The sequence below is a fragment of the Arachis hypogaea genome, chromosome 9 (genome assembly GCF_003086295.3).
Source record: "Arachis hypogaea cultivar Tifrunner chromosome 9, arahy.Tifrunner.gnm2.J5K5, whole genome shotgun sequence".
In the NCBI taxonomy this organism is placed as follows: domain Eukaryota; kingdom Viridiplantae; phylum Streptophyta; class Magnoliopsida; order Fabales; family Fabaceae; genus Arachis; species Arachis hypogaea.
In genome coordinates, this window is record NC_092044.1 from 8,570,099 (window position 1) to 8,585,845 (window position 15,747).

Consider the following 15,747-nt stretch of genomic DNA (forward strand, 5'->3'; position numbering starts at 1 on the left):
ATGATCAAGTTGCAGGTACATACTTCCATCTCGAATCTGTATGGAAGGAACTTGCTTGAAATTTTGTAACATGTTCTTCTTTAAGTATCCAAGTATTATTATTATGTATGAAAGGCTGAACAGCATGGCTAGGCACATTTTTTGGTATTGGTCCTACTAAGATTTCAATATTTTCAACATAAGTTATCAATCTTGACTAAAAATGGACTTATTTCATTTCCTAATTGGTTGCAGGTTTATCCAAGGATATATGACAAGAATCTTACCTTCAATCGATTTCCTGTTATATGGTTACCATCACTTTTTTTTATACACATATATCTGGATACTTTTTAAATACAATGAATGGAATGATATATCAAAAAATAATTACAACAGTAAAAAACCGGAAAAATGACACTTTATTGTATATTAAATTACACTTGGATCCTTTAAATTTTTATATTAATTGATTATATTGGCACATAGAGCCGGACATAAAGTAAATATAAAGTAAATGGTTAAATTAGTTTCTCAAAAATTATTTATTTTTTAAATCAGTTATTAAATAATTTTTTTAACTAAATTCGTCATTTCAAACATTTTAAATTAGTTATTTTAGTCTTTGCAGCGTTAAAATTTATTGATGTGACACATTAAGTAACACCATAACACACACCTAGTAGTCCTAATTAGGAGCTAACATGATAAGTTTATGAAATTAGATCAAATCAATTCCAAATTGAGATATTTCAATGCCTCAAGTTCTCTTCTCAATTAGGTTTTGATTTGATATAATTTTATAAACTTATCATGTTAATAGTCAATTAAAACCCATATATGTGTTTGTAATATTATTTAGTGTGCTATATTAATAAATTTTGGCACCGTCAATAAAAAAAATAACATAAAAACTAACACGATTAATTAAAAATTTTTAAAAGATAAATTTAATTAAAAAAATTTATTTGGAGACTAATTAAAAAAACAAAATCCTTTTTAAGAACGAATTTAATTATTTACCAATTCTAAAATATAAACCAGAAGAGTCTTTTAAATTTCATAAACGCTTTCTGGATGGATTGCCAATATAAGAGGGGACTAATGATACTTTGATTATGAGTTTATAACCTTTATTTATGAGGACAATGTGCCCCCAAAAGAATATATTAACACAAGTTGTTATTATTTGTATTCTATTATTTGTCTCACAAATTTATTAGTAAATTGCTATACTCCCCAAAATTCATATCACTATTACACATTGTTTAATTTTTTGGGAGCTTAATTTTATGAATTGTACTAAAGAATTTGATTGGGATTATCCTTCATGTTTATCATTTCTTCAGACTTACTTTAGAAGATAAAAATTTTTAAAAAATATCATGTATTGTATTTGCATTTTTTTAAAAAAAATATTTTTAAAACTTAATAAAAGCACTGAGGGATTTTGTTCGATTTATTGGGAATGAAAAGTAGACGAATGGAGGCCTTGGTCATCGAATGGTCAAGTTGCAGGTACACACTTCCATCTAATCTTCATTAATCTCAAATTTTTGAATCAGTTAGATGGAAGGAACTTGCTTGAAATTTTGTAACATGTTCTTCTTTAGTATTCAAGTATTATTTTTTTAGAAAAGGCTGAATAACATGGTTAGGGCTGTACATAAATTAGATAATGTTTATATATTTGTGGTAATTATTCGCATTTAATCTGAATTTTGTGGATGTTATTCAGTCTATAGAGTTATCGAATTGGATCATATTCGATCTGTATTATAGTAAGATCAGATAGTGAATTTGACAGTGATATTTGCGAATTTAATTCGTATATTCGCACGTCTTATATAAGTAGCATAGTTTATGATATTTTGTTTTTTATTTTTTATGTTATATTTTAATTTAGAATAATTAAATTTAAATCTTATGTTATTATTAATTTTTTTTGTTATTCAAGAGAACTTTTATTGATAATATTTTAGGAGTAAATAAATTTAAACAGGTAAAAAAATGAATTTTTTTTGGACATATATTTTGTAAAAATAATAAAAAAATACCTTAAAATAGTTTTTTTTTTAATTATGCAAATATACCCGATAATTTTTTTTTAAAGAAAGACAAGCTCAACATGCTCAGTGTAGCGTACAAAATCAAAAAATAAATGCGATTGAGATGAACATAATTATTTCAGATAGCATTATAGAAGAAAACTCTTCTTATTATTGTGATATGATGAATCAATAAAATAGCTAGGCTTCGTTACTTTAATTATCATATATGAAAAATTATAATACACTTTTTTTTAGAAATCAATCGATTTGGTTATTATATCAGTATTGTGTAAAGTTAACCAATTAAACTGTTAGGTTTATATTATTCCCTAAATACACACACCTATTAGTTAGTGTTGTGTAAAGTTAACCAATTAACCTGTTAAGTCTCTATGTGTGTTTTATTATTCTCTAAATACACACACCTACTAACTATATAAAGACATATGTTGATATCTTATTATAAATATGATAAAGAAACTAGCTGACTAAGATAATAGTGGGTTGGTGAGGTAAATAGAATTGACAAATAATTAAATTAAAGCATGCCTAATTTAATTCTATTTTAATTTGTCTAAATATTTCTATTTTTAAGAGCAACATACATATGTTTCTAGTTAAGATAATTTGTACAAAAAATTAATAAAGTCTCTCATTATTATTATTATTATTATTATTATTATTATTATTATTATTATTATTATTATTATTATTATTATAGTGAGAACAAAATAGTAATTAGTGAGATAAAAATAGAATTGACAAATAATAAAATTAAAGTATGAATGATTATACACCAATCTATATATCTTTTGAGTTTGTTGACATATTCATTATCATCATAACTCAACTTACAGTTTTTGAGATATTCTAAACACGATTCATATGAGTAATTTATGCACATTATATCTGCCAAACAAACTCACACATAATAAACAAATGTTCGAGTCGATATTCGAGCCATAAATATGAATCGGATCTAATATAAAAAATAAATAAATATCGTATCCAATTTAATAAGTGCAGTACAAATAAGATAAAATTATAGATTATATCCAATACGATTTAATTTGTGTGCCGTCCTAAGCATGGCTAGGCACATTTTTTGGTATTGGTCCTACTAAAATTTTAATATTTTATTATTTTCAACATAAATTATCAATCATGACTAGATTGGACTTATTTCATTTCCTAATTGGTGGCAGGTTTATCAAGGATATGACAAGAATCTCTCAATCTATTCCTGTTATATAGTCACCATCACTTTTTTTTTATATACACATATAACTAGATGGAAGCGGTTCTGGTATGTCATTTGCTTTAGTGAAATATCATATTCCATTCTTTTAAAACCAATCAGATTTAATTTAAAATATATAAAGGGTTTAGATTGAAGAAAGAGTTTTGTTGTGAACATGAAATCAAGAAGTGCATGAAAGGCATGCAACCGATTCATTCCTTCTGCAGTGTATGAACATTAAACATGTCGGGTGTGTCCAACTTGGTGTCAAACTAGCCATTCTCTTTATGTGAATATGGCTTAAATCCCAAATGTTGAGCCGAGCTGAGCTGTTTTTGGATATTTTTTTTACAAATATTTTGTTTGTTCACTAAGAATTTCTCTCTCTCTCTCTCTCTCTCTCTCTCTCTCTCTCTCTCTCTCTCCAGCTCTATTACCCTCTTTCTCTAACTCTCTGTCTCTGCTTTAACGGAAATCGTCTCAATGTAGCTCTCTGCGCCCATGTCTCCGCCCTCCCTCAGCCTCCATACTGTCCCTTTCTCACCAGCAACCCCTACTGCCTACGAGTCTCCCTCTGCTTACCCTCTCCTGTCGGCTCCCTTGGCTTTTCTCCGTCGAGGGCTAGTCGTGCCTCAATCCGTCATGGGCTCATTGTGCATCCATGTCTCTCCATCGTGATACTCCTCCTCCCATCTCTACCTCCTTCAAGGTGCATCTGTTAATTTAACAGATTTGATTTATTTTGTGTAGAAAGCAGTTTTTTTATAATAATGTAATTTTAGATTGAGGATTTGTATTTTTTTAACACTAATTTAGTGATTTGTGTATCTTTTACATTGATTTAGTGGGTTTGTTAGAATATTGGATAAAGAATAATCATTGTAGAGCTGAAGGTGAGTTTTTTGCCTTACTAATATTTTTCAATCAATGAACAGAAAGCAAGTTATAATCAAATTATTTTAATCTACATTCATGATTGCTCAGGAAGCATGCAAAGCAGGATTTTGTCTTCTCTAGGCAATGGTTTCATGGACAAGATGGAACATATAGTAAGATTAAGGTTATTGTGATCATGTGCTTATGCTCTCATTATACCCAAGAGTTAATTTATTTACCTTTGATGCAAGTTTTGAATTTTGATGTTATTATGTCTTTCCACTATAACTTATAATTGTTTCTTGAGCATGATTTTTTTGGGGCAGGAGATTATATTCGTTTTTCAATTCTTTTTATTTATATTCTATACGTTATTCTATTATCCATTGAATTTTCTTTATTCTTGCAGAATTTACCTTCTCTTAAATTAATTGACATTGTTGTGGCCTTAAAAATCTGTAGTTTGGTTGAATTCATTAATTTTTTTTAATTCTGATGTATTCTTACTACGCATTTTTGGTTGAAATGAGTAAGCTATTAATTACTGATGAAAAAGAAAATCTAGAAATGTAAAGCTTGAAATATCTCCATTGAGTTTGGCTGAATAATCGTATGTTGTCTTTACATTTGCAGGGTACGATTGTAAGCATCCAAATGATTGAACATAGGAAGCAGCGCTTGCTGAGTTTATAGCCTTGGATATACATCTTAATTCTTAAGATCAAAGTTATGAAAATGAAAATGATTAAAAAAATATGCCTTGAAGAGTCATGATTAGTAATATTTAGAGGTTTGATAAGATAGTTTATGAAGAATACTTGATTGACTATGTAAACTGTGAATTAGTCTTTTTCACTTTTCATTTTATCTGAGTTGGTTAATGTACATGACATTGCAGTAGTTATTTATATAAGAATAGTTTCAATGAATATATTTAACCAGTTTTTGCTTTAACCTCTTAGTTGGGAATGTTGTTGCAGTTTTTATTTCAGATTGTAATTAAGAATCATATACAAATAAATATAGTTGCAAATGTTAAACATGAAGCCAAAATATGTTGGTATCTACAAGTATAGTGGAACTACTTGCCAGATTCATAAAAGGTTTAGTTTCACTTTTCATTGGGCATTCATTACTTGTGAAACTTGTTGAAAAAATTATATGCAATTTTTGCGGCATTGTGTCACTTGCGAATTATGTTGCGAATTTTATATATGCAAAAATTTCACAATATTTGTTCGTGTCTTGTTATTTGAAAAGATTCATATTAGACAAATTCTATACTAATATTTATAAACAAAAGATTAGATTCTGCAATGTTACATTAAATTAGGTAAAACCGGAATATAACGGATCATGACAAGCAAAATCAGGGAAAGTTCCATCTTCACCTCTAAGAAATTATAGTCAAGAAAACACAAGAAGAACAAAGTCAATTTCAATGATAAGTTTACTGGATCGGCACTTGGAAACGTCACGAGGGGCAGTTTCTGGTTGCAGGTCTGGTGCCTAGACCGTCCATCATGGGTTACTAGAACTGGCACCGTTGTCACAATGATGTCGGAGCTGGTCAAGGTCGAATATACGTTCGTGGAGTGCATCGTTGGTGTCAAGAACGTCATTAAGCCTCGTCGGGAGAGTTAAACAACGTCTCCATCACCTCCTCCGGCCGTACTAAACCACTATCATGTACATCATTGCCCAGGTCACCACCATCATCTAAATATCCTGTTCAAGAGGCTGCCTCGTCCATGCCAATGTCCAGTGACGTTTCCTGCATGGACGGACGTACACTGATTATTTAGGGGACCATAATTCAAGTGACCAAATAATTTCTTATAATTGATGTTGTCCTCATCAAGAAATGCAAATTATATTACAATCTATGATCCTTATGAAATATAAAATTAATATTTCAATTTAAATTAAGATATTCAAGATTTAGAATGATAATGCTAGCATTTTAGCATCAATAAAACAAAATCATAATTAAATATTTAAATAACAAAAAATAACTTAACAAAACAACATATAATTACATACACACATAACAAATACTATTAAATTTACTAACTGATCAAACACAGAAAAAAAAATATATAAACACCATCAAGCCAGACTAACAGAAAATTAAATTTATTTAATTTAACTCAACAAAAAACTAAAAGTAACAGTTACTGTTGCTTCATTTGCAACAATAAAAGTGCCTCGTTCAGTACATTAATGCATCAGAAAATCAACAAAAATTCCCATAATCAGCAACAATTCCCATAAATTCTATTTCTGAATCAACATACACATCGGCAACAAAAATAAAATTGAATCCATATTTGGTAGCCACTCAACAACCACCACACAATTGACGCATCTTCCAACGAACAGATACTGTAACGGCTTCATAGATCCTTGAAGTCACTGGGCAAGGTCACCAAATTTGGCATACAAACAAAATCTACAGCCTTTATCTCAAATTGGAATATTGATAATTCTAGCTTGTCATAATTATCAACTATCTAAGTATCTAACAGAGGAAAATGTTCAATATCAAGTTGTAGGGACCTAAGACTATTATAACCGGAGAATCTTAAAAATTAATTACAAAACGAGATGAAAATGAAGAAGCATCAGCCTACCGGAGAGATGACGAGAGATGAACGGCGAACACATAGTGACCTCGTAGTGAGATTAAGCAAACAAAATGACTCCAAGTCACAACAAACAACATTCAAAATCCGGCTAACAAAAATCTTGAACAAAATTAAGCAATTAACCAAACCAAATGATTCCTAGTCACAGAATATAACATAGAATATAACATCACAAAGGTCATGAACATTGTAACGAAGACACCAATAGTTACTAGAATATGAAATCAGAAATTTCAGAACTAGTAATCCCGTAAATGAAAGTCGCAATACTCTTTCTAGAATACACAATTAAAAAAATTGCAAAATGGAGAAAATGACAAGACCTACCTCACGCCGGAGAGGAAAGCACGAACAGAGGAGACGGTGGCAGGGGGCACGGTGGCGGTGACAGACGCACGATAAAAAAGTGAGAGCACGCTCGAACAGAGGAGATGACCTCACGCTCTTGCGACGGCGCCGGACTTCCACACACGATGGGGCTGCAGGGTTGAGGTGGCTACGGTGGTGGACGTGACAACGGCGGCAGGGCTGGGTCACCGGGTGGCTAGGGATTCAGTACTTCATACCTTTCAATTTCAGATAGAAGAGGGATGGGAGTGTGAATGTCCATGACTCAACACAAGTCTCAAAGCCTAAGCCCTCTTTCACCGTTCTATTTTAGCCACGGCCTATTAGCCATTTTAAACTGGATAATTATGACATTTCAAGTGCTTTGCCAGGGTTACTTTTGTCTATTCAGTGTTCACTACAAGACAAATTTTTCTTTGGCTACCTATTCGTACACGGCATACCGTATTCCTCTTTTTTTATTGCCATACCTGATAACTTTCCTAACTGGATACACACATATATCTGGATACTTTTTAAATACAATGTATCAAATGGACAAATGATATATCAAAAATTAATTACAACAGTAAAAAACCGGAAAAATGACACTTTATTGTATATTAAATTATATTTGGATCTTTTAAATTTTTATATTAATTGATTACATTGGCACATAGAGTCGGACATACAGTTTTAAAATGAGCAAATAGTTAAATTAGTTTTCGAAAGATCATTTATTTTTTAAATTATATTTTTTTAATTAAATTTATCATTCAAATATTTTAAATTAATTATTTATTTTTTTAGCGATAAAATTTGTTAATATAACACGTTAAGTAACACCACAACACATATCTAGTAGTTCTAATTGGCGGCTAACATAATAAATTTATGAAATTAGATAAAATTAATTCTAAATTAAAAAATTTCAATGCCTCAAGTTCTTCTCTCAATTTGCTTTTAATCGATCTAATTTCATAAACTTATGATGCTAATAGTCAATTAAAACCCTACGTGTTTGTAATATCATTTAGCATACCACATTAACAAATTTGGTGCCATCAACAAAAAATAACATAAAGACTAATACGATTAATTTAAAATTTTTAAAAGATAAATTTGATTAAAAAATCGTTTAGGAACTAATTTAAAGAATGATCATTCGAAAATGAAATTGACTATTTACCCATTCTAGAATATAAACCAGAAGAGTTTTTTGAATTTCATAAACGCTTTCTGAGTGGATTGCCAATATGAGAAGAGACTACTGCTACTTTGGATGAGTTTATAACCTTTACTAGTATTTTTATCTGTAATAATATTATGAGAATATAAATTTTTTAAAATTATGATCCACTTTGTTCTGATAGTATAGATTATGCATATCACAAAAGATTTATAAAATCAAACTACTTTTACAATAAAAGTCGTAGGTTAACAAAAGTCTCTGTCTAAGAAGACCAATGTATCTGTAGATAAAAAATCAAATAATAAGATTTTTAGTTAATATTTTTATATGAAAAAATCTATTTTTTATTAATAATTAATTTTAACATTCGTTATCTAAAATTTAAAACAATTTAACGTATATAGTTTTATATTTAATTATGTATTAAGTCTATTGCACAAATAGAAATAATTAATTTTTATACTTGCTATTTAAAAATAATATTTTTTTCTCTATGTATATAAAAATATAATTAGATATTAACATAAAAAAAATTATACTGATAGTTATAAAATTAACTCAAAATTATTTTTTTTTAAATAATTGAATCTTAATTCTAACTTTTAATTATATCATTAGTATTCTCTCCAAATTATATGTAATAAATATTTGAAAGAAGAAAAATGAAAATATAGATTAGAAAGATAAGCGGTTAAAATTTAAAACTAAATAAAAAATTAAAAAACTATGTATATAATAATAATATTTTTTATTTGAATTATATTATTTTATTAATTTTGCTTTTTATAGAACAGAAAGATAGAAAAAATAAAGAATGAGAGAAAACAGAGAAAAAGATAAAGATAAAGAATAAGAGTAAGAGTGAGAATTTGTTAATTTTGGAAGAAAAATTTTTATTTTAATTGTAAAAAGATATCGGAAGACATATTTTGATTTGTCAAATTACTAATATAAAATATAAATTATATATAGAGTAAAAATAGTAAAGAGAAATAGAAAAATAGAGAGAGGTAGATGAGAGAATTTAGGAATGGAGTTTATTAGTTTAAAAAAAATTCTCTCAATTTTAATAAGAAAGTGTTATGTGCAACATTTGATTATTAGATTAGATAGTAATATATGATACATAATATAGGTATATTTCAATTTTAATTTTAATATTTTTATTTTAATTTTAATGCAATTAAAGAATGTCATGTTGTACATTTTGATTGCCAAATTAGTAATTAGTCATTGATATTGATAATGATATATAAAATACGTAGAGTAGTTGAAGGAATGAGAGAAATAGAGAAAGGAAGAGGGAGGAGAGGAGAACTCTTTAATTTTGGAAGGAAATATTTGATTTCAATTGCAACGAGAGAGTGACATGTGGCACATTTTGGTTGTAAAATTAGTAAGGATGAGGGAAGAATTATTTAATTTTGGAGGAAAAGATTTAATTTTAATTACAATGAGAGAATGACATGTGGTATATTTTAGTTGTAAAATTAGTAAGGAGGAGAGGAGAATTTTTTAATTTTGGAGGGAAAGATTTGATTCCAATTGCAATGAGAAAGTAACATGTGGCACATTTTGTTGGGAATAATACACCATTCCCCTTGAGAAAATACCTTTGACAGAGAAATAAAATAGACACAATCACAACACAAGAATTTAACGTGGAAACTCCAATTACCAATTACCGGAGAAAAAACCACGGTCGTTGTCAAATGACAACCAGAAAATATCACTATGTGAAAATTGTTACAACACATAGACTTCTTTCTCTCTAACACTGGCACCCCAGTACACCCACACTCTCTCAAAGCAAATATCTAATTACACCTCACAACACTCTCTAATCAAAGAGTATAGAGGAAAAGAAAAATCAAATACAAGCTTAAAGTGTTTCTGACTGGTGCGAAAAATATGGAGAACTTAGCCTCATATTTATAGCCTAGGCCACCCACTCCATTTGCTATCCTAAGCAATGTGGGACTAATTCAACCAAATCCTAACAATCTCCACCTTGATTGAAATAGTCACACATTTTCAGCTTCCATTGTCAACACCGACAATTCTTTGCTGCCATTGTCTATACCGACAATCATAGTTCAGAGAACTATCATACTCCACCATGAAAGTATACTCACTTGGAATTAGACCACTCCAAGCATTTCGCCTTGGTACAGATCGAAACCTTACTGAAAATTCATGGTGCAACTTCCAAATTGGCTTTTCTTGGAAGTTCTTCAGCCATCGATATAACTCCGCCACACACCTTGCATCTCAACGCCAACCAATGCCTATGTGCAATTGTGGACCCGATTGCCACAACTTATCCTTATCCATGGCAGTGCGGTAATACCATGAGGATACTTCTTGTCTTTTAGAGAACATCATTTTCTCTTTCAACGCCTTGTGCAAACCTGATTGTATCAACACATCCTTGACTTGTATTTGCCACAAGCCTAAATTGATTCTTCCATCAAATTTCTCTATTTCAAGCTTCACAGCACTTGAATAACTTGACATTGTTGCAACCGTATACTGAAATAGTAACCTTTCCAAACTGCACTCTCACTGCATCACACTGCCTTCCAGCAATAACAACAGCAACCAAAGATCAACCTCAAGCTACAAGACAAAATTCTTTTCTGATGTGGAAAGTCAGACTAGGCTGCAACCACATAGCATACTAAGAATAAATCCCACTGAACCGAAGCTCTGATACCACTTGTTGGGAATAATACACCATTCTCCCTTGAGAAAATACCTTTGACAGAGAAATAAAATAGACACAATCACAACACAAGAATTTAACGTGGAAACTCCAATTACCGGAGAAAAAACCACGGCCGTTGTCAAATGACAACCAGAAAATATCACTATGTAAAAATTGTTACAACACTTAGACTTCTTTCTCTTTAACACCGGCACCCCAGTACACCCACACTCTCTCAAAGCAAATATCTAACTACACCTCACAACACTCTCTAATCAAAGAGTATAGAGGAAAAGAAAAATCAGATACAAGCTTAAAGTGTTTCTGACTGGTGCGAAAAATATGGAGAACTTAGCCTCATATTTATAGCCTAGGCCACCCATTCCATTTGCTATCCTAAGTAATGTGTGACTAATTCAACCAAATCCTAACATATTTTTGTTATAAAATTAGAGATATATAATAAATATAATAGATTTATGAAGACAATGTGCCCAAAAGAGTATATTAACACAAGTTGTTATATTATCAGTATTCTATTATTTGTCTCACAAGTTTATTAGTAAATTGCTATACTCCCCAAAATTCATATCACTATTAAACATAGTTTAATCTTTTTGGGAGCTTAAGTTTAGGAATCGTACTAAAGAATTTGATAGGGATTATCCTTCATGTTTATTTATCCCATAATCCCTTTTATCCGCCAGCTTCCCCAATGATCTTTATAAATGATTCCAATCCTCCTCATCCTGTTGTATTATTCCATTTATTTTCAGTCTCACTTTCCGAGTTAGAATTGAAAATCATAAACATAGTAAATTTGACATTTATTATTATGAGTATGAATGCAACAAGCCGTTCATAACTTTTTACTCATACAAGAGAACTTAAAACTCATGAGAAATTATTATTTTCTCCATTGGGCAAATGCTTTTTAACGCTCTCTGTATGAATATCAAGTAAGTAAGCACATAATAGAAAAAAATAAGAAAAGGAAAATTATATTTAAAAACAAAAATTGAGTTTGTTATTATAGAAACCTTCACACATTCAAAACTTCCTCCTCTATGGAAGATAAAACATTAAAGAAAGCAATGTAAATGAGTTACTAACTAACAAAAAGATTATTACTACTTTAATCTAAAACTAATATTTGCATTATCAGAACTTGACAATCCACCTAAGAGAGATTTGAGATTATTAAAGTAATGATAAGTAGTTGAGAGTTGTAGTTAGTAGATTAATATTTACGAGGTTAGTTGGTAAATATCTCTCTATAAATAGCATAACTCTTGTATCATGTAAAAACAACAACTTCAATACGTACTTATCATTTCCTTTAATTCTATCTCTATTTTCTTGTTAGAGACGAACGAAATCAACAACATTCGCATCATTCTTGACTGAGCTTGTGACCTTGACATCCTACAAACCATGCAACCAACACTTAGACTTGGGATAACAATAGAAGCAAAACTTGCCATTTGCCTTTTTGGTTTCCATTAGCATCCAGTAGAAAAACTGTTGTTGTTTAAAAAAATAACAATAAGAGTTGGAAGCTCCATAGATAACACTTTGAATTGATGAAAAGCACAGGGAGGAGATAAAATAGAAACTTTGGAGACAATATTGTACCTCAATGAATGCTTTGGTGCAATCAGTGAAATAGTTTCTGGCGCCAACTATAGAACAAGGGATTCACAAGAAGCGAATACTTAGATTTAACTTCCCGAATAGAGCGTAGGACCAAGTGTTTGATGCTTGGCACAGACAATGTAGGTGGCAATGAATATGGGTCTTCCCAAAACTGCATAATCCAAGGCATATTAAAACCATATTAAGAAAATAGGTAAACTAACAGAATATAAGTAGCAATTTATACTTACATAATATTCATCATCATAAGGGAAGCAGGGATGGATGGAGAGGGAGAGTGATGAGAACTTTTGTGGGTTTTTAAATTGTTTGACAAATTTCTTCAACTGGTAAAGACGTGGATGAATCATATTGAGCCAAACATTTACTTCCAGTTGACTAGAACAGCTTAGAAAAGATATGGAAGGTAAGTCGTCAGCATCATAATAGTATCGAAATGATAATAGATTTGGAGTGTCAATTTCAAGCTTCTCCATGGTAGAGCAATTACATAACACCAAAGCCTTGAGTTGAGAACTTGAGATCTTAATGTTCTGAAACATGGAGCAGTCAACCAATTCCAAACTCTCAAGGAAAGGAAATTTGGAAGACAGATGAAGAAACCATGTGGCTGTAAAAGTAAAACTAAATTCATTCTTCACATTCATTAAGGTCAAAGCTCTCAAATTTCCACAACTATCAAAATTCATCTTGGAGGGCTCATCACTGTCAGCATAATAATATATTTTCTCAATATTTGGAGCATCAATGTAAACTTTTTGTACTCCCTGAATATCAACTCCCTTGAGCTTTTGTAGACCATGCAGGCTTACTGATTTCACAAGAGAAATTTGCATATCTCCGGCACCTTGGGGGTTGTATACATAACACCATTTCAAGGTTATATGTTCAATTAAAGGACAATGAGAAATAACATGCTCGATAGCACCTTCGTCATCAAAGAGGACATAGCTCAAGGATAATACACACAGTGAGGAAAACTTGACTGAAGGATTCAGGAATTCTTTGTCAAATCTGATTCTCCCCTTCAGCACTAAATTATTAAGTGATCTTGCTTCAATGACACCTGGATGCAAGATATAACATAGGCACGGATCATCCTCTTTTAAAGTAGGCAGGCAAAGCTTTAGGGTCTGGACACTACATTCACTGGCTAACTTAAGCCACTGATCAACATCAGGGTATATAAGCTGAAGGTCAAAGCAGGTTAAACTAAGCTTGAGCTTGAATTCTTTGATTGCTAAGCCTTGTTCACTGAACCTCAGCAATCTTTGCTTGCCATAATCAAGGAATGTCTTAATTTGTTGATCTTTCTTCCGCTTGGAAGGCCTCCTAATAGATTCTCGGTCACAAATAGACAAAATGGGAAAGGTATAAAACATTTCTCTCCATGTCTTAGACAAAACACTAGTCTTGATAGCATCTTTCTTTGGCAGTCTTGAGAGAATGTCATGAAGTATGGTTTCTGGTAAACTGGATATCTGGTCCATTTTTTCATCCATTATTGTGTCCTTCAAAGTAAGTAGAAGAATATCAGAAAAAGAATAACTCAATCATCTCAAATTATGATAATTAAAAAAATAATTTCTAAAATTTGTTCTTTTCCCTTCGCGCAACAGTAATTAACAAAGCAGAACCCACAAGAATGATCATTGACCACCATCGATCCAAACACTACTAATTTGGATGCAAAAACACATACAGAACAAATAAGATCAATGATGTGGTAATTTTACTATAAGTATACACTATATAGTACTTTACATTATTTGCTTTTGCTCCCATCACCTAGACTTTTTTACTTTATTACCGAATAGTGAGTCTAGGGAACATTTAAAAGAAATCCTAGTAATCCACAACCTACAATTGTTCTTAACATTCTACACATTTAGGCATGATATTTGAAAAATTGAAACTTTAAAGATTTGAGCTAAAGCAAAGTCAAAATTTGAAAACTCTAAACTCTAAAGTTACGTTCTCTGTCCAATATTTCAGATTGTTTAAAAGAAACCTTTCGTTATTTGCCGAAGTGCCAATAAATATTAGAATTAGTAAAATTACTGTTAAGCACTAAGCAATTGTATACTGATCAATGAGTTCCATATATTCAGTGCTAGAAAACGATACATAATCACAGCTAATTTAATGGCAGTATTTGTTAATTAACAATGCTAATAACCGCTACAGTGTTAGAACTTAGAACCGAACCTGGAACGCAGATTTCAGTCACCGAAGATTAAAAGAAGAGGGAGATGGCGCGAAGAGAGTGGCGGTTTTGAGTTTAAGGGAGAGAGAGAGAGAGAGGGGGGGGGGATGTTTAAATTTAAATATAATCCCTAACGGAAAATTGATCCGATCTTAATAATATCTTATCTTAACTAAAAAATTATTTAAATTATGATCTTATATGGAAGTTATCAATTTAATTTATATTTTTATAGTCAATTTTCAGTTAAGATAACGCTGAACAATTTATTGATTAAGTAAATTATTTTTGCTTTTTATTAATTGTTTTTTAATATGTTAAACATAAAGGATAAAATTTTATTTTGTCAAATAATTATGATATATGTAATAAAAAATTAATTGTTGCTAAATTTAATAAATATTAAATAAAATAAATTTTAATTATTTTTAACTAATTTTTTTATTATTACATATTTTTATTTTGTTATTATCCTACTGAGATTTTAACATTTTTAACATAAATTATTAATCTTGACTGAAAAATGACTTATTTAGTTACTTTATTTTCTAATTGCTGCAGGTTTATCCAAGGATATGACAAGAGTATTACGTTTTTAAATATTTGTACATTATTTCCTTCAATCGATTTCTTATTATATAGTTATCACCACTTTTTTTATACATAACTAGATATACAAGATATATCTGGATACTTTTTAAATTTAATGTATCGAAGATATATAAAAAAATAATTATAACAGTAAAAAATAAAAATTCAAAAAAATAACACTTTGTTGTATATTAAATTACTTTTTTTAATTTTTATATTAATTGATTATATTGGCACAGCGACATACAGTTCCAGAATATAAACCACAAGAGTC

The 15,747-nt window shown here is 30.2% G+C and overlaps 1 protein-coding gene across 1 annotated transcript; it reads right to left on the reverse strand.

Moving 5' to 3' along the window:
* Positions 1-12,382: 12,382 nt before the first annotated feature.
* LOC140175046 (FBD-associated F-box protein At5g56370-like) lies at positions 12,383-14,178 on the reverse strand. Its single transcript, XM_072201946.1, has 3 exons — positions 12,907-14,178; positions 12,723-12,827; positions 12,383-12,445 (listed from the first exon to the last, which is right to left on the reverse strand). Exons 1-3 carry the CDS (start codon positions 14,176-14,178, stop codon positions 12,383-12,385), a joined length of 1,440 nt encoding a protein of 479 aa, XP_072058047.1.
* Positions 14,179-15,747: the final 1,569 nt, after the last annotated feature.